The following is a 25,441-nucleotide window of genomic DNA, read 5'->3' as shown; positions in this document are numbered from 1 at the left end:
TTTTGCCGATTTAATTGAAGATTGTTATTCCTTTACCTTGCATTGAAAAACTGAAGTCATTCTTAATTCAAACAGGCGAGACAACGTGCATGTCGATGAAAGATGTAATGACTACTACCGCAACTTTTGGTCTTTTTTTGATCTTGGCAACGACTCCAGCAGTATTTCCAACTATAGTTTACGCACCGTCCATACATACATCAATGCAATTTCTTCAAGGAATATTGTTGTCCGCAATATAATCATCAATTATTTAGCTTGAAAATTTCAGCCCCCGACGTGGAAGTTGGCAACGGTTTGCAAAGGAACAAATCTTCGAAACATTCAGAACCTTGATAGCGAACCTATATCATCAGAATTTCTAGTCCTGCTACATCTGTGGATTCGTTAAGCTGCGTGTTGAATCTTGAAGCTTTCAATCGAGAAACTAAAATGCTTTCAACATCTTCAGCCATGGCACAAATTCGCCGAGAAAACGGGTTGTCAGACATGGGAATCGAATTTACCAATTCCACTGTTTTATTATCAACCATGATACGGACGATTTCTTGAATTCGAGGTTTGATTAAGTTTTAAGCAATAGTATGTGCTTCTCCAGCTTTTCCAATCGGTAGCTCACCTAGTTCGGTGCAAGAACAGCTTTTGCATTGAGTGTTTTGCACGCTCAGTCCTGCAACACAACGTTGTTCGACCAATGCAGTGCACTTCGAAAATTCACCATTCTTTGCCAACATCCCTGCAGGGATTCAGCAGCCAGTAAGAACAAAGTTAACAAAATTCGTACTATATGTCCTGTGAATTTTTTTCTCGTGTTACTATAAAAATTAAACGATAAAAAAATTTCAGAGTTTTCCGAAGTTGGTTTAAGATTTTCGTTGCGTACGTCGCGGAGCACTTTCAAAGGCTTTGCGGAGCACCAAGTGCTCCGCGGAGCACGATCTGAAAACCCCTGCTCTAACCAATCTTCATGAAATTGAGATAAAAAAAAAATTCCTTATTTATTAATTATATTTGATTTATTTAGGAATAATAATGATGATGATGATGATGATGCATGAACTAAAAAAGTAAAATTCTACAGTTTTTATAAACTTAGAATATTTCATTACAAGCATGTTCGACTCTGGTAAAGAAATTTAAAATAGAAAAGATATTTTTTAATTTTACCAATTTGTTGGAATCTTTATTTGTTTTTCTTTTCAAAATATCTTTAATAAGATTTTTATTAATTAATTTATTAATTTATTTATTAAATTAATAATTTAAATAGAGTAACGTGAACAAGTAGAAGACTGCTATAGCTTTTTTCGCCGAAACAAAATAAGTTGCAATATATGTATAGGAGAAAATTTATTTGAAGCCTTTTTTTATTTTTTTTATGTTGCAAAGATTTGTCGAAAAAGCAAAAAAAGATATTCTTAAATGATATTCTCCTATTTTCAAAGGTTATTTCAAAAACAAAGATATTAGACAAAAACCTAATTGAATATTTGAATTTTGGGCATCCAAATTATTCAAAATCATCTCTTAAATTCTTTGCACCTAGGGAAATGTGAAATATTAAGCCTTGAGTAATTTGTCAAAAAGTTTTTAAATATGGAGTAAAGGATTCAAAAGAATGAGAAACACAAATTACAAATGAGGCTGAAATTGATTATTGAGGGATATTTCATATAATCCTAGAATTTTGAATGATATTTACCCTTTTTTTACAATCATAGTGGTTAGTTATCACTATCACGATCACTATCGATACTAGGATTTTGATTTTATTTAGCTAAATTTGTTGACTATCGTTCGTGTTCAACATCTGTCACATGGCTACCAACTTGTGACGTGTAAAATTAGTATTCTATGCAGAAATTTTGAAGTTCAAATGGTTGGTTTCAAACGTTTAACTTGTTTAGTTACACTAATTAGTATAAACCGTTTTTAAAAATTAGGGTTTTTGTGTGCTAAGATTTGAGTTTCAATACAAAAGGTTTTGACTGAATTGCAATTCGAAATCTACAACTGATTAGGTTCAATTCGTGAACGTCATAAAGAGCCATAAAACGAAATGTTTTAGACCTAGAGAATGATTTAAGATGAAATTCCGCCGGAGGCGAGCCGAATTTCTGAGATGTTTGTCAACACTTGTTTTTAAACACCTTTTTGGGATCAATTGATTTCCCAGTAAATTCATTTCTTGTACTGAAAATTTTACTTGGAAAAAATCTCCATGGGGGGGGGGGGTTAAACCCCTAAACCCCCCCCCCCCCCCCCCCGCCCCCTTCGCACGGCCTTGCATAGCATACATCAATTTAGTTACCATTGCACATTACAATTCTGCTTAAAAGTTGCTGCTTCGAATAATTTATCGAATTTTTCATAGATTAATAAAATAATCATGAAAGTTTCTAAAAGTTCATCATCTCTTATAGGATTGAGGCCCTCAGAGCCAGGTTTAAGTACACACACACATAGCATACATCAATTTAGTTACCATTGCACATTACAATTTAGCTTAAAAGTTGCTGCTTTGAATCCTTTATCGAATTTTTCATAGATTAATAAAAAAAATCATGAAAGTTTCTAAAAGTTCATCATTTCTAATAGGAATGAGACCCTCAGAGCCAGGTTTAAGTACAAAACTGATAAATTTTGAGTAATGCCAAATGTCAAACGTTTTCTCATATTTCAAACTATATTTGGTGATTTTTATAGATTTTTATCATTGTATTTACATACTATGACATTCTAAATAAAAATACAAACGTGAAAAATGGCAAAACATAATCTTGAAGCGAGTTTTCTCGAATTTAACATGACTCCAAAAGTCTCAAAAAAGAGAAACGTTTATAAATTTTCGAGCGCATGTTTTTTATTTTAAAATTTCAAGCTCTAAATACTTTGTCAACGTTTATTGAAATATTGGGTCCTGAAAAAAAAATTAAAAATTTTGTTTTCTATTAAAAATTTAGATTTTCAGGCTTCCAAGAAGATTCAAAGTTGAAGAATAATGACAAATTTATTGAGAATATTTAAAAAAAAAGTAAATTATTTTAATTGACTGTATTTGCAAAAAAAAAATACCATTGAATTTATTCAAATTATTTGAAAATGAAATTAAAATATGAAAATGATGAGGAAAAGTTTTTTTTAACATTTTAAAACTCAAGGAAACAACATTTTGGACCCTATGTGATTTGGTGGATTTTGGCGTCCTGAACTCGATTTTTTTGTCAGATTTTGTAAATCACCTCTAGTTTTGATGATATGGAGCTTATAAGATTAAAAATGAATCAGTGTGCAAAATCAATCATTTATTATAACTAATGAACTTACAAGTCTTCATGGAAGAAGACACTGATTCTGAATTTGTTTATAACACTTTATTCATTTAAGGAATAACATTTTGATGATAAAAATTGATCTAAAAAAGTTGAATTCCAAAGATTTTAAAATTTGGAAATATATTATTTCCTGACATTATTGAAAAAAGTTTAAAAAAAGTTTAGTTACATTTAACACCTTTGTTGCCTGAAAAACGCTGAATATGCCCTTTGAATATGGAAATAAGCATTTAAAAGAACAAGAAATAGAAAATAAAATTGAGACTGAAATTGGTCTATTAAAGTATATTTCATATCAGCATAAAATATGTTATGAACTAAACGATTTTTTTATACTCAGAGTGATTAGTAATAACGTCATGGATACTAGATTTGACCTTTTTTCTTTATTCTGTTAACTATCGTGAATTGTAAACACCTGTCACATGTATCCAACTTGTTGATGGGTCAAATTAATATTTGATGAATAAATTTGGAAGCTAAAATGGTTGGTTTCAAATTCTGAACTTGTTTAGTTACACTTCTTAATAAAAACCCATTCTAAAGTCGAGAGCTCTGATTTTCATACAAAAGGATTATTGAATTGCGGATATAAATTTCAATCCAAGTTGACGAACGTTATAAAGCGTCGTAACATGAAATGGCTTAGAAGAATATCGAATCCTAGAAAAATCTTTCTTTCAACAAACAAAAGCTCAAATTCAAATCCATAGAGCTTGTTGTGCTTTGCTGACATTCAGCCCATTCGATTCGATCGACAAAACATGGAAAACTCTGGCACAAAATAACCGGTTAAAGCTCTCCATTTTCCAATCCAAAAGCTTTTCCCGCTCAAAAAAAAGCTTGAAGCAGCTCAGTCGACTTACCTGTCGCAGAAAGAGAACCGATTGCCCCGGACGTTGTCGAAATGGCTGCGGTCTGCTTCCTCCTCGCAGTAGCTACAGTTGCAATACGAATACTGGGACCCGTACAGACTGGAGTCATCGTCCAAGTCGGTTAAGTTCACATCGGTATCGAAAGCTTCATCCAACTGGCTGCGTGGGGCGCCCGAATCGTTCGACGAGCTTGTGGCACGGGATCTGGAAATGAAAATGGAAAAGCACATGGTTAACTAGTTAGCTAGTGTAAAGCGATGGCTAAAAGTTTTGGATTCGCAAAATAAAAAAAAAACAACTGGTAAGTTGAAAAGCTTTCAAGGTTTGGAAACTTAGAGAAAATCTTATAAAATCGGGGAAAATCCTGAGCATTCAAAATTTGAAAACTTTTTTTTTATCTCAGAGAGTCGAATTGAATTTTAGCACCATTCAAGAAACAAGTTCTCAATGTTACGCCTTCTGGCAAAACTTTCCTTTTTATTGCTCTAAAGCCGGGTAATCCAATCGGAGAAATGAATCACCAGAGAACTGGAATACAAAGTCTGTATCGCTTATCTGGACATACTAAGTTGCTTAACGTCATCCAAAGTCTGGGTTTGGATCCATCATCCGGGGTCATAAACTGGATCATAAAATCCGGAATTGCCAATATTTTAATTATTGCATTTCATCTTGATGTCTGAAAACTAGTGATTTGCCTTGTTCAACCATTTAATTGACTTTACCTGTAGATGGACACAATTGATTGACGATTTTTTGAAAGCTTTGATCAAGCATCAACGATTTTATTCATACTGTGATTGACCTACATTAACGCACTTCCTGTTAGGATAATTTGCGAATTCAGGTCACTTAAAATAGATATCAAGTCATACAAAAAATGTCAAGCTTCCTCCTTGAACTTTTTTCTCGGTCACTAATTTAAATTGATCGTTTCACATTCCTTTAAAAACTATTCACAGTTCAATCAGTTTTACTTTACCAAAATAAATCATATTCTTTATTTATTTGATTCAAGAAGGTTATACAAGTAAACGTTAAAAAGTTTTGCAACAATGTCAGTACATTTCCTATCAGGTGGGCGATGCCAACAAAAAAAATTATCGGAAGAAGGCTAATAATCGTGTAGCACCATTGCAAAGTTCCTGTTTCGATATTGATGTTAACATAACTAATGGCTATGCTTTCATACTAACGATTCGTTTTTTATGGCATACGGAATTTAGGTGTGATTCATGGATGAATAAATGTATCAATCAACCTTGCTAGGAAGGTAAAATTAACCCATTTCACCTAAATAAGGGGGGAGTAGGGTCTAACACTTTCAAAAAATAGATTTTTTATTCTTATTCTTATTGTGAATCATTTCAAGAATATTGTGTCAAATTTTCAAGTCAATCGAAGCAAAACTGTAGAAATTATAGACCTTTATCTCCTCTTATAGGCCTTTATTCTCTGATCTAAGCAGAAACTTCAAACGCGTTTTTCTCGAAAGCACATTTTTAAAGTCTGTGGACATCGTCATTTGAAAACTTCTTCACCGATTCTTTTCAAATTTGGAACATATTTTCTAAATATAAAATACCAAACCCTAACGATTTTCTTTTTTTTACTTTGGGGAGATTTTACAGATAAAAAATGGCGAATTTTTTCGTGAAAAATCGTAGTTTTTACTTCAAACAGCCACAATAATTTCATAAATTTTTTTTTTAGTTAAATAAAATCGTTGGGGTCCAGAAAAACATCTATAAAAAATATTTTGCTCTGATTTTTTGACTTCAGATGATTCTGTGCTGAGATACAGTGTCCACCGCAAATCCGGTATTCTAAAAGGCATCCTCGAAAGTGCCGTCACCGGCTCATTTTTCAATATTTTTCTACGAAAAAATTACTAAATGTTCTTTTAACAATGCTTTGTATAATGCAAAAAAATTTAATACATTTGTTTGAACGATAGCTCTAAAAATTCGTGAAAATGGTGTTTTTTACCCGTTAGACCCTACTCCCCCCTTAATCATAGTTTAACGAACAAATCACAGCAAAATGGATAAAACCTCAGTAAACTTTTATCGATTCGACATTTACAAAAAAAAAACAGATATCTAGTAGCGTAAAATACCATAATTCAACAAGAAATAGTCAGCACCCGAGGGCGTATCAACTCATGCAAACGATTAATTATGAGCTCAACAAAAAATTACCATTAAACCATGCGATGCCTCCAATAATTGCTCAATCCCCTTTGCAAAGTTGCACTCAATTATGCCCTAGAATTTATGTGTGACCACTTAGCAGAAAGCTACCGGCTGTCTACGCCAAGTGGGTAGATATCGTCATGCGCCTCGGAAGCAGGAAGCAAAATAAGGGAACCATCCTTGCGAACGATAAGCGCACGAATAAATTTTCTCACCCTGCGCTGGGCCGAGTTTGCACGTAAAGCATATGGGCTGATTAATACAGTTCAGCATTTACGAGGGAGAATGTACAAATGAATTAAATAAAAAGTGTATCAGAGTAATTGAACTTAATCTTATCGAATCGTTCGCATTTTCAGATCTTCAATTTTGATTTTAAGATTCCTTCATTAACGACAGATGAAGGAATAACTACTAACTTGTGTCATGAAGCCTGTGTCGATTTATTGTATAATTGAATAAACGTTGTAAAAATAAACCCATTGGGTTTTTGTTTCATGATAATTGTCAAAGAAGTTGCTTGAAATTTATTGTTCCCGATGTACTTACCAACTGTCAATTCGGTTCAAGTTAAAAAAAATCCATTATTTTATGAACGGGACGTGGTGAACCAACTTGGAATCATGTAATTGATGGCAAATTTTTTAAATAGCAATATTAAGGAACTCTGAGAATTGAAAGATAAAAAATGCGGTCAAGATGAAGGTTTTTTTTTCATGATCAAGATCACAATCGTGTTATGACAATTCTAGCGAGATGTCCATACATATTACAAGTATTTTCAAAGAATTTTGCTTTTCAAATAATATTTCATTTATCATAAACATATTTTTTTCTACCTTTTAATACGTATAACTAGCAGTTAATAGTGCTTAAGTTTTTGGTTCTGGGTCAAATGGTCAAATGATCAGTCTTCCAATAACTACAAGGGTTTGTGATATAGCTCAGTTGGCAAGTCAGTTGCTTACTAAGCCGTTGTCTATGAGCAAACATCGAACACAGTTGTACGGGATAATTTTAAAGTTGTGTATGCCACAAAAATGGTAGAACGACTATAACCGAAAGCAAAAAAAAAGTTCCCCAAGGAAGCCATCAGGGTTTACCAATGTTCAAGGTATTTATGATGGGTCTCCTGCAAGACATCTAAAAATGTTCCGTAAAATAGCACAATATTCGCACTAGAATTTCTTTTAAGAAACACTCAAGAAATCAGTGAGATTAAGACTCTAAAAATACTCTTTTGTTCGCTAATTCTCTGTGACTAAGAGTACAATGTGATGTTCCTAATTAAATTCTACTCCAAATGATTTTTTTAATTTAAACATCAGTTTTTGAGAAAAATATGCAATCAATCAACGTATATATTTCAGAAAATTAAAAATCGAGCTAAACATAAAGTTTCCTTCAATCATGAATAGTAAAATTCTACAGTTTAAAAATATGTTGAAATAAAGAACTCAGTGTGTATATAAATGTCAAACAAAATTGTTAAACTTGATTAATAATTGTAGTACCCGATTTTTGAAAAATTTCCATGTGAAGCGTAAGTGATAGAAATAATGTTTAAATTGCATTCATATTTCTGACTTTGCACTATCTTTTATCTAAATCTTTGAGAATTTAGGTAATTACTGCCGCTATTCGCAAGACTGTCTCTGATGCATTTTCATCACTTTTTAGTTTATCTCGAAAAACATTCTAATACAGTTAGTTCTTAAATCCAGACTAAAAACTTTCATAATTATGTTCCCACCATATACGAAAAAATACCAAGTCATGTCTGTCCCATATGAAATATACCCGCGAAGCTATCCCATATGTCTATTTTTACAAAATGCTTTGAAATGGCTTTGAAAGTATTCATTAAAATTACGAAAGTTAGACTAGATAAAACAGTATTGTAAAGTAAAAAATAACAATTTTCATAATTTTTACAATCAAAGTGTAGCCTAATGGGCTAAATCCACTAAACTGCATCAGCAAATTCAAAAGCAAGAAAAACAATGAACGATATTTTACAACAATTATCTTAATCTCTGTGAAGATAGAAATAGAAAAGGTAAAGTTTCAACCGAGAAATCCACGAAACTCTTAAAAAAATCTTTAAAGCCGTTTTTTCAATTTATTGTTCTTACATATTAGACAGTCTAGGGGGCAGCGTCAATTTAGCACTTTAATGATAGCACCATCGTACAAAAATTTAGCATCTTTTGAGTTTCAAAGGGAAAAAACGGGAGTGTTTGACATTACAACTAAGTTTTTATTTTAACATCATTACACTAGTCAAAAGAGCATCCCGTTCGAATCCTTTTCCCCCATCCCACCAACATATTTATTTGCTAGAATACAGTGTTAATTGCGGTCTTAAAGCACAACATTTTTCTTTCATCCCCTTCTATCTTTTTAAATCTATCATTTAACTACGACGTTGCCGGCGCCGTTATTGATGTTCAAAGAGAAAGCATCAGTTTTGGGCATTGTGAATGTGCTGTCAATCCTAGACACCATTCTTTTGAGCTTTGAACAATATTGATGGCCTCAGTCAATCACGGAGTAACAACCATTGGCGATGTGGAATTTGTTCTATTGAGCCACGCCTGCGAAAATGGAATTTGAAATATCTGATATCTCATTCTTGAAACCAATCATGAATAATAAGAGTTATTATGATTATGAAATTTGATGATGTACTTTGGGTTTAATGCCAGCGGCTTCGGCGTAGTGGTTAGAGTTCAAGTCATCTACGCCAAAGTTCATGAGATCGAATCCCGGTCATGGCATACATAGTACACTTTCTGTGGTCTGGTGGTTTTAGCATTTGTGAGATGCTAGCCATCATTACTTCGAAAGATGTGCGCTTAGAAAGAGACGAACCAGCCCAAGGCTGAAAGTCTCTATAATAAGAAAAAAAAAAAAAAAAAAAATTTGGGTTTAATGGTACCAGGTGAATGTGAGTAGTCAATTAAGCTAAGCTGAGCTAAGCAAAATGATCTGTTTTCCAATGACCTGTTTACAGTTTCAAATACGAAATCACTGAACTGCCATTATATATAGCTTACAACAATATTGATAATTTCAACTCTGTTCAGATTTGCTGGCGTCGAATAATTGGAGATACATAAATACAAAATAGTCAGATGAAAATGGCACTTCTGAACGAAACTCGTAAGTTCATTAAAAATTGCTACCAAAGAACGGGCAAGACAGGGATGAGCAACCCGCGGCCCTTGAGACCTTCTTATGCGGCTCGCTAAGCTTTTCTCAGATTGAATTTATTTATTTATTTATTTTTTTTTTTGAATTTAACTTTTTCTACGATAGATTGTTAATTAGCATGAAATAATTGTACATATAAATAGGTACTGAACCAAAAATAAAAAGGTAAGGCTATGATCATTTAGTATCCGGGCACTTCATTTCGGTGATAGCTAGGTTACTAGAGCTCGGATATGCAAAACTTTAGCAGCGTTGTGTTGGTTATGAATCTTGTCTTGTCTATTTTTTCACATTTTTACGTTTACGTGTGTTTGAGATATTTACGGTGCAAAAAGCCATAGTCAAAAAATTTTTGCACAAATTTGCTCCTTTTACGCACTTTGCGCCTTGGAAATTCATTATTTTTGACTTGAAAACTCATGAACTGTTTATTTTTTCTGAATTTTTTTTGGTCCAGATGGTTGAGAAGTATAAGGAGCCACTCTAGTATGCTTACGAAATTCAAACCAAGCATCGGAGTGGAACCCTTGATCTCAACTATAGGAACAAATTTATGGTTATTGGGGACAACTGAATGCAGACCTCTTAACTATGCAGTAAATCCGTTTCCGACAGGCAAAAAATGTTGCCTGTCAAGTGGACACCCGGGAATTAACTAAAAATTAGCAGTTCCATGGATCGCAATCTGTGCAACCGGGTTTTACGCAATGTGACAGATGTGTTCTGATGGACCAAGAAATTTATGTTAAACCCGAATTTAAGAGGTCATATTCTTCGAGATGCCTACTCATGAAAAGGTACCAACCAGATTCCAATTGATTTTTACAGATGAGTTTGTGTAAAATATCATGATTTTGAAAAGGTTTAGCTTCTGTGGTAAAAATAAAAGATCAATACATGGCTGAAAAATGTGTGCAAAGATAAAAATTATATTTTATCATAAAGTAAGAGTATTTCTTGTCATCAACAATAATTTTTTTTTTATATTTTTACATTAAATATCATAATAACACCTTCATTTCCTCCATATAAAGTTTTTCGATCAAATCAAAAGTTTTCAAAATACAGAGGTTTGAAACTGCCCGGATACTAAATGATCATAGCCTTATGTCAGCGATTTGAACAAATATGCATTTCAATTGTTTGAAGCTGAATTTTACCCTTAATCATCCATATTTTTAACTTTTTTCTAGCATTTTGAGCATTTACTGTGTTCTTTTAAAAGCATAGGTATAACATTATTTATTCTTGCCTAACATAAAATTTAAACTACCACTTTCAAAATCAGAATATGAAATTTCTAAAAACTACTTGGAATAGCAAAGGAAAAATATAAAGATACCAGATGATCACAGGCATTTTTAAATCTGTTGGTAAAGTCATTATTTTTTCCTTCCAGGCAATGATATGTACGATGGAAATATTCAGCAGATAATTTTCATTTCTTAAATTTGAGTTATTTAACAAATTTCGTAAAAAGGTTAGTTCTGATATCACTCAAATACTTGCAAAAAAATTATCGAGTGAGATTTTTTGTTCTTGAATAATGACGGTTATAAGAATAGTTTAATAAAAAAGACTGGGTGAACAATTTAAGACATCTTATGGGCCTGACCCAGCATAAAAAAATCTGGGTTCTTGATAAAACAAATAGGTCATTTTGCTAGCATAGGACGAAAATACTCATATGCACACAATGAGCTCTTATTCTTCCTGAATCCTACCATACCGCTTTTTGCCATAAAAAGTCTTTCTGGTAAAATTTTCAACGTTTTTAAAAGTATACGTCCTCATTAGTAGTAAATCAGACAGCTCAATTAGTAGGGCGCGTTTTGAGAAATTAGAATGAATATGGAAAAATCACGTTTTTTTTACTGTCCAAGTCAAACTTCAAAGGGAAATTACTTTCACTGTAAAGATTATGAACCATGCTACAAATTTTTTTCTAATATTTGATTACACATAATATTTTCAGTGAATTTAGTTGTATATTTTCGAAAAATCATACTATTCGTAGGAATTTTAGTTCAGGGTCCTATGAAAGGAACCAGTTCAGTACCAAAATAGGAACAGTAGGTTCAAAGATTGAAATTTTGATCATCAATATCTATACAAGTCATTCAATAACGGCGAAACCAATGTTGAAAATTTTTACTAAAACTTGCAGATAAGATCATAAACTATAAACAAATTTCCTGAAAGATATAAACCTCCCGTCCATTTATGAGAAAAAACATGTTCATTTGAAAACCACCGCTTAAAGGGTCCAAAGTAGGGCAACTAACCCTATTGTGAAAGAACTTCTCGAAAATACTCACAAAAAAAAGAACCAAAGTATTTATATGAACAAAAAAGAGACCTTTGCAAATTTCCGTTTTTAATATAAAAGAAAGGCAAATGACGTCTCTCTTTGGAAGAACGAATGATCCGAAGAAGTGCAAATCAGTTTGAAAATCAATGATCAAGATAATTATTCCAAGTGAGGTAGCTATTCAATTTTGGCTGGTAGTATCCGCCTTGCACAAATAAATTCGATGTAAAGTTTATGTTTTCTTAAGCCTCATTGTTTTATTTTTTCCATTTTCAGATTTGATTCTGTCAAAAATAACTGATAGGTCTCTGATAGCTATAAATAAATTCAGTATTCAGTCGTCGTACAGTACAGACGTATTTTCGCGCACCGCCGTCAATTCAAATTAATTAGTGTTCCCTAAAGCCGCCGCGTATATCAAAGTGCCAACGTTTGTTTAATTACCTTTTTGTGCCGTGTTAACTGTACGAGGAAAAAAAAAATGCCAAAGTGTCAAATTCCAACCTGCGATTTTATCGATGGCGTCCACCTTTGGACGTGCACGGGTCCCTGTCATCGAAGATTCCACGCCGCCTGTATCGGAGTGCAGCGGAATTGCGAGGAGTCCATAAGGCGATTTATGCTGCCAGTCTGCTATGACTGTCAGCATTCAATAAAGGACCAGATAGATCTGTCGAGATTAATGTCTCGACAGAAAGAAATAATGGAGCAACTTAAACTCCAAAACAGCTCCCAGGAGAGAATTAGTTCACAATAAGTGAAATTTTCATGCCTGGAGACCTTGATTGAGGGTATAGATACGCTCTCAAATCAAATAAACGGTCTGAAAAAAGAGCTGTCATCGCTTAAAAAATTGGAACTGTCTAACACGGCGACAATACATGAAATTGTCCAGTCCTGCAACGAGGATAGTCGTTCGTTGAAAGCTGACTTCAGCCAGGCAGTATCAACAATATTAGCAGCCAGTCAATCACCAATAGACATTCAAGCAGATCTTGATAGTCTAAGACTGGAAATAGGGGAACAACACCGTAGCTGCTATATAAATTTTGAACAGGAGCTCACTCCTACGCTCCAGTCAATCGCGGTAGAACTGTACGCGTGAGAGCTACAGTGAGGAATCCTGGTGTAAACGAGGACCTTATTGATGAATTAAGGTCCATTCACGACGCTGTGAAAGCCAAACCGGCAGATCATCAACACAACTCAGGATCAACTCTAGCCGAGGAAATTGCTTCGTCGTCAAGGGTAAATCCATCTACTTCGTCTAGCGGCTGGAGACGTATCGGAAACAAAATGCTTTGGAAACCTCAACAATACTGGGAAGAATACGACGAAAGGAAACGGAAGCGTGCGGCTCAAGACAAGGCCGCGGAAAAAGCCAGGCGAAAACAGCATAAAAAACAGCAGCATCAACAACGACAAAAAGAAATGTTCCTATCAAGAAAACAACAGAAGCAGTCACGAAAACAATCCCCCGTAAAAAATTCATCAAAAGCAAGAGCCACTACTGATAAAGAGCTACTGGCTGCCGCAAAAGTCGCTTTTAATAGAAAATCTACTCCGAAAGCGAAGATCCCGACCTTCATCAACTTCCAACGGGGAGAAACATTGAACCCCGGTCCTAGTTCTGCTTCACCAAATGTGCTAAGGCATCGAAAAAGGCCTTCAAGTATTCCTGCGCCACCCCCGGTCTCTCCACACCTTCCGAACTCATCAACATACCAGAACAGTAACACGATGACGACAGTGCCACCTGCTCATCCATACGCTACCTTCAATCAGCCATTCACCGCACCTCTAGTTGCACCGTGCTGTCACCACGACCCATCGGCATTATATTTCAACCCGGTAATGTATAACAACCCATATTTTCTGCCGAACCGACGCGTGCCTATGTAAGCACTAGCTCCTCTGTATTTATAAACCAAGCGGAAATTGTGGCATATTGCCAAAACTTTAACAGAATGCGAAGCGCATCTAAACTAAACACAATTCATAAAAATTTAGTAGCAAGTAATTATACTATCATTTTAGGAACCGAAACAAGCTGGGATGATAGTATAAAAAGCGAGGAAATTTTTGGATCGCGTTACAATGTCTACAGAGATGACCGAAATTTCAATTTGTCTGACAAGAAATCAGGCGGAGGCGTTGTAGTAGCAATAAGCTCTGCTTTCGATTCTGAGCTCATTGAAATAACTAAGCACAAAGAATTTGAGCAGGTGTGGGCAAAAGCTCAAATCTTCAAGGAAACTCATATTTTTGGATCGATCTACTTTCCTCCAGAATATGCCAGTAAAGATTATTTCCAAAAGTTTCTACTGAGCATAACAGAATTATTCAAAAGCTTCCAACCCGAATTCAAAATTCACCTGTATGGCGATTTTAATCAATCGAATCTACAATTTTTACCCGATGAAGATAATGAAGCAATCCTTTTACCGATTTTTGGAGATAATGAAACATTACAATTCCTTTTCGACAATCTTGCTACCTTATGTCTTAATCAAATAAATCATGTGAAAAATGCCTGCAATCGCTATCTCGATTTACTGTTTTCAAACTTGACTGATGACTTTTGTATTTTAGAAGCTACTAATCCAATTTGGAAAAATGAGATCTTTCATACAGCTATCGAATTTTCAATTATATGTTCTGACAACAAAGGAATACCAGAATACGAATATGAGGAGACCCTTGACTTTTTCCATGCAAATTACACGATGATTAAAACTAAATTACAATCAGTTAATTGGCAATCATCAATTCAAAGCGAAAACCATACTGTCAATCAGGTAGCCATTTTTTATAACATTCTTGGTAATATCTTGAGTAAATATGTCCCAATAAAAATAAAGCGACGAACGAATAATAACAGAAATCCGCCATGGTTTTCAAAAGAGCTAAAGCATCTTAGAAATAAAAAGCAGAAAGCGCATAAAAACTGGAAAAAGACACCATCGCTAGCTAATAGTTTAGAATATCAAGAAGCATGCAACCAACTAGCCATATGCATTAATACCTCCTTCGAAGAATATAATAGGAAAACAGAGGAAAACATTAAATCTAACCCAAGAAGCTTCTTCAAGTATGTAAGTTCCAAATTGAAAAGTAATAATTTTCCATCTCGCATGCACTTGGCCAGCGCTAACGGTAATAATTCCCATGAAATATGTAATTTGTTTGCCAATTTCTTCCAAAGCGTTTACACCAGTTTTTCGGAAGCCGATCGCGACACTGCGTTTTTCGATTATTTTTCCGACTCAGCATCATTGACTGTGGTAGATTCAATCACCCTTGAGGAAATACACAAATCAATTTGCTCCCTGGATAGCTCCAAAGGGCCCGGGCCTGATGGAATTCCTCCATTACTTTTAAAAAATCTTGTAAATGAACTAAGTATGCCCTTGTTTCTATTGTTCAACTCATCGTTGAAATCCGGTGTTTTTCCTCAAGTATGGAAAGAATCTTTTCTTGTACCTATTTTCAAGTCGGGGAAAAAGTCTGACATTAAAAATTACCGGGGTATAGCAATCTTATCGTGCATACCGAAACTTTTTGAAGCAATAGTGAATCAAAAAATAAATAATCAAATAAAAACACTCATAACTGAAAAGCAACATGGATTTGTTAAAGGACGATCTACAGCGACTAATTTACTTGAATTCGTTTCTTATAATATCCACTCTATGGATCAAGGAAATTCCGTCCAGGCTCTATACACGGACTTCAGTAAAGCTTTTGATAGAATCGACATCCCTTTGTTAATTTTTAAACTACATAAAAATGGATTCAGTACACAACTGCTGAAATGGATTGAGTCGTATTTGACAAACCGTACACAAATTGTTAGATTCAATGGTTCACTTTCGAAAAGCATCTCCGTTACATCTGGTGTGCCTCAAGGCTCCCATCTCGGTCCCTTATTATTTATCTTATACGTCAATGACATTACTTATTTACTGAACCAGCTAAACGTGCTTATATACGCAGACGATATGAAGCTTTATATGATAGTCAACAACGAAGAAGATTTCAGGGTGTTTCAAAATGAAATAAATATTTTTTACAAATGGTGCAGTAAAAGTCTTCTTGAACTAAACGTGAAAAAATGTTCACATATTGTATTTACAAGGAAAAAATATCCGTCATATGAAATTGTTACATTAGGAAATGAGCCTGTGGAGAGAATCAATAAGATAAGAGATCTAGGTATTATATTGGACTCAAAACTTACCTTTGTAGATCACTATAACTCAGTAATTCAAAAATCGAATAGTATGCTTGGCTTTATAAAACGTTTTAGTTATTATTTTCAAGACCCATATACATTAAAAACATTGTACACAGCTTATGTCCGATCCATACTTGAATACTGCAGCGTTGTGTGGTCCCCCTTTCAAATTTCTCATAAAAACCGTTTAGAATCCATTCAGAAACAATTTGTTCTATTTGCTTTACGAAATCTAGGATGGTCTCAGAGCCAATTACCAAGCTACGAATCACGCTGTTTACTAATAAATATTGAACCATTAAGTGTTAGAAGAGAATTTGCTGCAATCTCCTTTGTAAACGACATAATTAATCAGCGTGTTCAATCTACTTATCTACTAAATCAGTTAAACTTTTATTGTCCGAGTCGCCAGTTGAGAACCAGAAATCTGTTTATTTTAACCTCTGCTCGAACTGATTATGGTAAAAATAGTCCAATCAATTGTCTAATGCAGAATTATAATAAAAACTACCAGAACATAGATTTTACTATGTCTAAACAGCAGCTAAAAAGTGCTTTTTACGGCGACAGGCACTTAAGAACCTAATATTGTAGTATTTAAAGTAATATTAAGATTGTACTACTAGTTTTAAGAATATATATGTAGCCTACGATGTTTGGTGAAATTAAATAAATAAATAAATGAATAAAATTTTATTTTGAGTGCGGCCAGTTACAAAAAAAATTCAAAACTCGAATAAGCCCGTAGGTTCAAAAGGTTGCTGACCCCTGCTCGAAGACTAACTTTTGGATTATTTTAATCTATTTTTCTCTCATTCAACGCATTTTTTACAAACAAAAGATATAGAATATCATACCAAGTTGTACCCATGCTAAACATTAGGTATCTATTTATGTTAAAAAAATGTTTTTTTTCAGTTTTCATGCAAATCATTTGACAATGTTATTACGAAATAGTTTTTTTGTAATAAAATGTGTTTTAAACATATTCTTTAATATAGAGAAGTTGGCTGGTAAAAATCGTTTTTAAGCACAGGAACCTGAATATGCTAAAAATTTGGTTTATAAGTTATCGGGTTTTCCAAAAAAAGGGTAGGGGCCTCAAAGTTTTGTATAAAAATCCCATATCCATTATCTCCTCTCCATCTTTCAAGCCCAAGAGTACTTAAACATCGAACACAGTTGTGTTGAATACCTGTCCGGTTCCATTTGCTTGATAATTTCTCCTTCAATCTAAAATATATTGCAAATGAGGTTCCACCTCCTCTTATCTCCCAACCGGAAGGAGGGAGCGAATTAAAATCGTCAATATTTTTTAAAATTGTCAATATAAACATTTATTGTATTCAAATACCATCATATGTCAAATTTACCTGATTTGTTTTCGATATATGCAAAAAAGGACCGTTCCCCACTTTTTTATTTCCACACTGAAAAAAACGATGTATCTCAAACCACAATTGAAACTTTTTTCGCTTCAATATCCCACCATCACATGCCAAATTTGCAACTGTTTGCTTGATAGGTTCTCGAGTAATGCAAAAATATTTGTATAAGAGCATTCTTCCCCCTTTCTTTTTTCCCACTGGAAGGGTGAGGGATCTTAATACATTATACATTCCAAAGATTGATCCAAGATTAACCAATCCTACCATTTGTATGTACCAAATCAAACCCTTTGGAATTTTAATCGTTCTTAGGTCTGTTCGAATCTCATGTTTGTGTGGAAATTTGACTTCATTTGTACTAGCTGAACTGCAAGAACCACATTTTAGGCTCCATCCTTCATGCACATACATTGATTGCTTGGCTAATTTGGATTTCTTAATCTAGACAAAATTTCATATAGTCCCTTTTCAATTCCGTAAGATAATAAGAGCTACGTCGAAAAAGTTATTGAGGGTAGAAGAGAGGTTCCTATATGAATCTTAAGGGTGAGCGGTAAAACACATTTTTGCTTTACATTGTAATAGTCTGGCTTTTTGTTATAAGTAGGTACAGTATACCCCGGAAATGGAAAAAACTTTCTTCTACCTTTAATATAATTTGTTTTTTATAGCTCGTATCATCTTACTTCAAAGGAAATGTGTTTAGTTACGTCTAAACTATAAAAAAGTGGACAAAAGTTGAGTTCAAATCAAATAAGTGGATTTAGCTAGAATAAATCGGTAGTGAATGCGCCAAATGTATACAAATTGAGTTAGCTGGATTTAAATGATCACAATTATATACAACACTTTCTTCGTCATTGAACGACACCTAAGATCTAATTAAATGATTTGAAATATGACATGGATTTTTCTAGCAGGTCAAGGAACGATTTTACCCCCCAAGGTTTTGATTCCGGATCAATCACTAATTTTTGGATCATTATAATTCATTAAAAAAATGGGAACAAATTTAGCATGAGAGAGTATCTACGAGAAATGTTTCCAAAAATACTTGGAACCCTTTTTTGCTTCCAGTGAGGTGATAGGTAGGCAGAGGGGCTTCCTCAAGAGGAGGAACTAAACTAAATTTTATATTGGTTATTTGAGTTCTAGAAATGTTTCTTTGATTTTCAAAGACCCCTCCCTCTTTCAAATAAAACAAAGGGAAAGAACAAGGAAGCATTTGATTCAAATTGGTTTTATTAATTCGAGAACTTATGAGACATATCAATCCAAATGTGACAAAAGACGCTATTTAGTAGCAGGAAATTTTTCCATGATAGTTTGAGGTGGGGGAAAAGGATAACATAAATTATTGGATCAGGTTTCTAATTTGCATTGGGTTGTTTCTTGAAGATGTTGAATTTAATATGATGGATGGATACACTAAAGGGTGATACGGTCAAAATTTGGTTAATATCAACTTGACGTATTTCTTTTAATTTTGCATTTAAAAAACCTAAACATCCCTCATTTTGAAGGTGTGTGTGTGTGAAGAATGCTGCTCCTATTTTGATTTTGGAATTCACTCTTCAGTTGTCAAATCAATTAGTGTTCGGACTTCGAGCGGAGTAGTCGTTTTTTATTTTCGCTGCAACGTTTCATCTAGCCTCGAGTAGCTTAGCTACTGATAAAGTGTGCTATTGTTCAACACATTAGTATATATTCAGTCGGGAAGTGCTGTGCCAATGGGATTCAAAATGGAGGATGCGCGAACTAACTCACTTAGAATCTATTTTGGACTTGGGAAATCGGAACCATCAGACTTTGAAATTTTTCAGTTTATGAAACTGAAAATGAATTTAGTGTGCGAGAAACTTTTAGCCATGTATAAAGAACCAAAAGAACACAGTGTTTATCTTAAATTTAAAACTAAAGAACTTTTAAAAGAAACGTTGTCACGGTTGCCGTCGTCGATGGAGTTCTTCTACAATGATAAAAATTCTACTACAGTGACCTTTTCTGAAGCTTCTAGCATATTTAAGTACGTTAGAATTTTTAACTTGCCACCGGAAATATTGGATAAGGAGATATCGGATGTATTTTCTAAATTTGGTGTAATACAACGTATGATCAGAGAAAAATACGGTAGCGAAACTGGTTTCCCGATATGGACAGGTGTGCGAGGCATCCACATGGAGGTTAAAAGTGAGATTCCTGCGACGGTCCACGTTCGGAATTTTCAAGCCCGAGTATTTTATGAGGGTCTTGTGAACAAGTGTTTACTTGTGGCAGCACAGAACACATAAAAGCGAATTGTCCGAATCGTACTTCGGTGAACAAAAGGTTAACTCAACAAGCTCTAAGGTATAGCGACGTTGCAGCCGGACCAAGTCGATTGCCTACAGCCGAAGATAGTACTCTCGCGGTTGAAGCGAGTGTGCGTGATCGAAACGATGATAAGAAATCGGAAAAAAGTTCACCAGCTCAGGTTATTCGGGATGATGGAATCGGATTAAACAGTGGCAAAACACATAGCGAAGAGCAAGCGGCGGTTTCGACGGTTCAAAATGATCGCGAGCACCACAGTAGTGATTCTGCGACAGAAGACATGGAGATTGCATCTACGGCGAAAATTCCCGAGCGGATGAAACGTGGTCGGATGGAAATAAGACCGAACAACAGAAATGGATCCGAAACTTCTACCGAATCAGATTCTGGAATGATCATAGTTAAATCATCACCGAATTTCTTGGAGGCACAAAGTGCACTTACCCGCGCCAGGTCAAAATCGAAGCAACAAAAAAAAGTGCTAATAGCCTTTCTCTTACTGCTCATTTGATTAGAGCATTGTGAAGAAGATTAGCTTAGTAACATACTACTTGTTTCAAGGACCAGGTTTAAAAGTTTATATAGGGGCATACCTGAATATATGGGAGGAAATAACGGTTAAAAAACGATTCTTAAAATAGACTTAGTTTGTATATCCAGGAAAAGAACACAACTGTAGATTATAATAATTGTTGAAATAAATAAATAATTATTGAAAAATAAAAAAAAAAAGGTGTGTGTGTGAAGAATGCTGCTCCTATTTTGATTTTGGAATTCACTCTTCAGTTGTCAAAATGCCGTCCAAGGAAGAAGAGCAGCGTATCAAATTTTGCTCGCGCATCGCGAAAATCCGAGCTACTCGCACGCTAAGCTGGCAAAATCGCTAAAAATGGTCAAATCAACCGTTACAAATGTAATTAAAGTGTTTGGGGAACGTTTGTCGACAGCCAGGAAGTCTGGATCGGGGGGAAATCGGAAACCGGAAGCCGCTGAGAAAACAAAGAGAGTTGCCGGTAGTTTTAAGCGAAACCCTAACCTCTCTCTCCGAGTTGCCGCCAATAAGCTGGGTGTATCGTCTACAACCGTGCATCGAGCCAAAAAACGAGCAGGACTATCGACTTACAAGAAGGTAGTGACTCCAAATCGCGATGATAAACAAAATACGACGGCCAAAGCGCGATCCCGGAGGCTGTACACGACGATGCTGACGAAGTTTGACTGCGTGGTAATGGACGACGAAACCTACATCAAAGCTGACTACAAGCAGCTTCCGGGACAGGAGTTTTATACGGCAAAAGGAAGGGGAAAGGTAGCAGATATTTTCAAACACTTGAAACTGTCAAAGTTCGCGAAGAAATATCTGGTTTGGCAAGCCATTTGTACCTGTGGCTTGAAAAGCAGCATTTTCATAGCTTCCGGGACTGTCAACCAAGAAATTTACGTGAAAGAGTGTTTGAATAAACGTCTGCTGCCTTTCCTGAAGAAACACGGTTGTTCTGTACTGTTTTGGCCGGATTTGGCATCTTGCCATTACGGTAAAAAGGCCATGGAGTGGTACGCCGCCAACAACGTACCCCATACCCCTGTTAAGCAGCTAATAACATTTTTGCCTTTATAAGATACAAAGTTGAGATCTTCGACAAATTGTTCTACGCAAAATTCCCCGTTAAAGAATTTATCAATTGGCAGAAAAACCATAAGCAGGCTCGGTTCCACAGAAGAAACAAAAGTGATGTTGATTCTTCAGTACAAAATATTTAATTCTCCCATACAAACCAAAAAGTTCAAATTTACTCATGTAAACGTTACTTTAAAATTCTGCAAAATCATGGATAAGTTTTAAATCAAAACGCTTGAGAAATTCAAAAATGACCCCAAATCGACTCAGTCTACTAAGCATAACAATTCAGCTAGTCAAAACTGAAAACCAGCTGTGAAATTTTGCGGTTGGCTTAAAAACTATTTTTAAATCACGAATATTTCATAATCCTTGTATTAAATCAACGTATTACTCCATTAAGATTTTTTACCACTGTCACCTTATGATAATACAAACTAGCTGTCTTTACACTAAACCATCTCAAGGAACCGTAAATCGATTGGATGTAAAATGTTAGAAGATTCAGCATGACAAACCGATGTTTTGGTTGAATCCCGATTAGCTGCCTACTCCCCAGTAGTACCACATATGCAGCACGTGTTCAAATGCTCTTATCATAACATTCGATCGTTGTTTTTATCGATCGTCATTGACTTGGAAAGTTACCCAACCAAACATTCGCCAAATGGTGAGTGATATGCAAAACTAGTGCAAAACCACTATCTGAAACATATGATCTGTGATATGCATGTTTACACATGAAGCTGATGTTATTCATTGACGTACTTTAGTCCATCTGATTTTCATTGATTTCACTTTGGGGAAAATTTTCTGGATCAATCATCTTAAAAATTTAAGTTTCCTCTATTTGTTCAGAATTTTCATGAAGTGTCACAAATCTGATAAACTAAAATACACGCCCTGATTTAATTGTGATCACATACTATTCACGTTTGCTTCCTTTTTGCGCCTTATCAAGATTGAACCGATAGCTGATAGAAGCAGAAGAAATCTAAATAAGTTCGATACTCCTAGCCCCCTAAACTACAAAGCTCCGCCAAAGAAAACTCGAATGCTGCACGATGCTAACGTAAAAGCAATTTATGACTTTTCCTTCCATCTTTCACAGCCCATAGATTATTTTGTTCCCTCCCCAATGCTTAGTTTTCCATCAGCTGGTTTCCGAATGGTTCAACGAACAAGTGCAATCTCCCCAGAAAAATGGCACCCCATCTATCAACACTTGCGCAGAGCATGCATGCAGGAATGCATCAAATGCGCATGTTTGGAACTTCATGCCCAACTGCATCCGCGCGGTTTGGCTTCATCGGAAAACTCGAACGAGGAGGAATAGTGTGGGAGGTAGGAAACTTCCATACCATAATAAAACTCTGATAATTGCGTTATCTAAGCGAGTTATCTGGTTTTTTTTTTCTTTTATTTACTTGTCCCGAGATAAGTAAAAAAGGAGGTTTAACTTTTTAAAGTATAGATACATTAATACGATAAAATCTATTGTTTAGACACTGGACACTCACATTAAAAATCTGATTGGTTACTTAAAATTTATCAACCAAAGTTTTTTTTTAACATTTTTCTTTCATTTGCGACTTAATAATTTTTGTCCACATGCCAAACAGGCATTGAAAAAAACCTTGTGCTGTTGTCTATCAGCCAAGACAGGTATAACTTTACCAACTGATTCCCTACAGTGGCCGAAAAATATTTATTTATTTCTTGTGGTTGCCAACACATAAAATATAAATGATGCAAAAAAAAAACAAATAATCAATCATTATGTGATTTCAACACCTAAAAGGGATTTTCATACTGTTTTGAAACATCCACCATTTGAGAGAAATTCGCTTCACGATTATCCACAAACCTTCGCTCCCGTATTTAATGGCGTATCAAATGGAAAATTTTGCCCAATTACAGATAATCGCCATTGACGTAATGTTGGCAAAATTGTCTCACTCGGTATCTTATGGCACAACTTTTCTTCCATCATCGTATCAACAATAGACGATTAAAGTTGGTCCAAACATTTAATATTGTCGTCGATTAAACCGAGCAGATTTAAAGCTAAACCGGTCAACATAATAATTCATACTTCTTTCAAGCAGGAAGCCTCTTGACGCTAAAACAATATTTTCGTTCAAAGAAAAGTGAAAACAAAACTAAACCTTGGGTGATCCAGTTCAACTGACTGCCGAACGAAAGAGACTTCTTACCGGCTCAATTGCAATAAGCGACGAACCTGCTTATAACTACTAGCCTCAATATTTATAGCATATTTTCAACTTCACCCGGCTGTCCGCTTCAGGTTAATCAACAGTTCTCAGATTACATCCAATAGGAAATAAATGTTTTTCCATAAACTACTTTCGATTGGATACACCAAGAGTAGCTAGTGAGTGGTTTTCTATATTTCTTTTCCATTTGACTCACACTCACTGAAATGACCGGTTCATAAATTTATCTTACCCACCCTTCTCGTTGAATGTTGATCGTAACTACCTATATGGAGATGCTGCTGGTTCGATAGAAAGAAAAAGAGGCGCCTCCTAAGCTGGACAAAGTCGTTCTTTCTTCAAGTGGCCAGCCCTCAGTTGAGCGATGCAAACCGAATAGCTCAAGTCCAACCAGGTGGATAAGGAAAGTGAAAATTGCTCTAATCGCTTAGACGATAAATTTGTGCCAGCTGTAATTATAATCAGGGCCCTCCCTTATGAGGTAACCGGTGGCAAAATGTGGCCATAGTCGTTAATCTCATCGCGTTGATCGTACTTTCCCCAAAAGACGATAATCCGGGTTTCGTGTCGTTATGAATGGTGAGCCCATTCTAAATTTTTATGACTTGTGTGTTATAGATTTCAAACATGATTCGTAAATGCTAGGACCAACAGCTGGATTCGTTAGTGAACAAACTATGAAGATAAAGCTGCGTTTTATCAGAAAACGTTGAACAGATAAAAAAGATACTGATTTTTAGGGATTCTAACCTCTGAGGAAAAAAAATAAAGTTTTGCTCCAAATTGATGAAGCTTAGTTCATTTAGAAATGGGACAGTTAAAAAACCGTATATCTAAAAAACCATTCGTTTATTCGAAATACTTTCTATGAAGAAAATAAAGATTATCTTATGAAAATTCATGAAAAAATTTGGAAAAATAATTGAATCGTTTTTTTTTTGTAATAAATATTTCAACTGTATTCTTGATACCTCCGATCGACCAGCGCACACTTTTTTGAGTCGTTTTTCCAACTTAAACTTTATCATATCTGTATTTTGGGTGGTTACATCCTTCTCCTTCAAATTCCGCTTCTTTTTGGCCCAATACTTCTCTTTCGAAAGAAAATGAAGTCACTGAAAACGTGTTAAATGGAAAGTCTGCTGGCAAAATCTAACAAAAACCAAGCAAACCCATCATGAGATTGAACTTAATGTATAATCGGTTAGTACTGATCGTAAGTTGCGATATATACATATGTACAGAGTTATTTTTTTAAGCTTTTAAAAACAGCGAAATCCGAAGCTTATGTAAAAAAAAATATTGTTTTTTTTTCCACAGGAGCAGAGTCTTGGCAAATCATTATATTTTTTTTACATTGAAGAAAAAAGTGCTAGAATTTGGCAGTAAAACAACAATTCTTACGCTTTATTGTGTGTTAAGACATAATGATTGCTGAACAGTCTGGATTCAGGAAGCAGCATTCAACTGAATCTGCAGTTAACTTGATACTTCGAAATTGGAGGATTAATATTGAAAACGGAAACTAATTAGTAGCTGTGTTTCTAGACTTCAAGAGAACATTCGAAACTATTGATCGGTTACTGCTGTTAACAGTGTTGGTAAAAATTAGCATCAATGGTAAGGTTCTAAGCTCTAAGAGAATAGAACAAAATATGGTAAATCTTACTCGCGATACAGATAAAATAACCTAGGAGTTCTCCAAGGAAGTGTTTT

At 34.9% G+C, this 25,441-nt stretch overlaps 1 protein-coding gene across 5 annotated transcripts in view; it reads right to left on the bottom strand.

The window, feature by feature from the left end:
• Positions 1–4,197: 4,197 nt before the first annotated feature.
• The window catches only part of LOC129747895 (uncharacterized), a 97,077-nt gene continuing 75,833 nt past the window's right edge, over positions 4,198–25,441 (bottom strand). For all 5 annotated transcript variants that reach the window (XM_055742281.1, XM_055742280.1, XM_055742282.1 and 2 more), the window contains exon 4: positions 4,198–4,414. In XM_055742281.1, coding sequence (XP_055598256.1) covers positions 4,198–4,414 — 217 coding nt within the window. The remainder of the gene's footprint in view (positions 4,415–25,441) is intronic.

The sequence above is a fragment of the Uranotaenia lowii genome, chromosome 2 (assembly GCF_029784155.1).
Source record: "Uranotaenia lowii strain MFRU-FL chromosome 2, ASM2978415v1, whole genome shotgun sequence".
Classification (NCBI taxonomy): Eukaryota; Metazoa; Arthropoda; class Insecta; order Diptera; family Culicidae; genus Uranotaenia; species Uranotaenia lowii.
The sequence above is the reverse complement of the archived record's forward strand: the minus strand, read 5'-3'. Positions and strand labels throughout refer to the sequence as shown.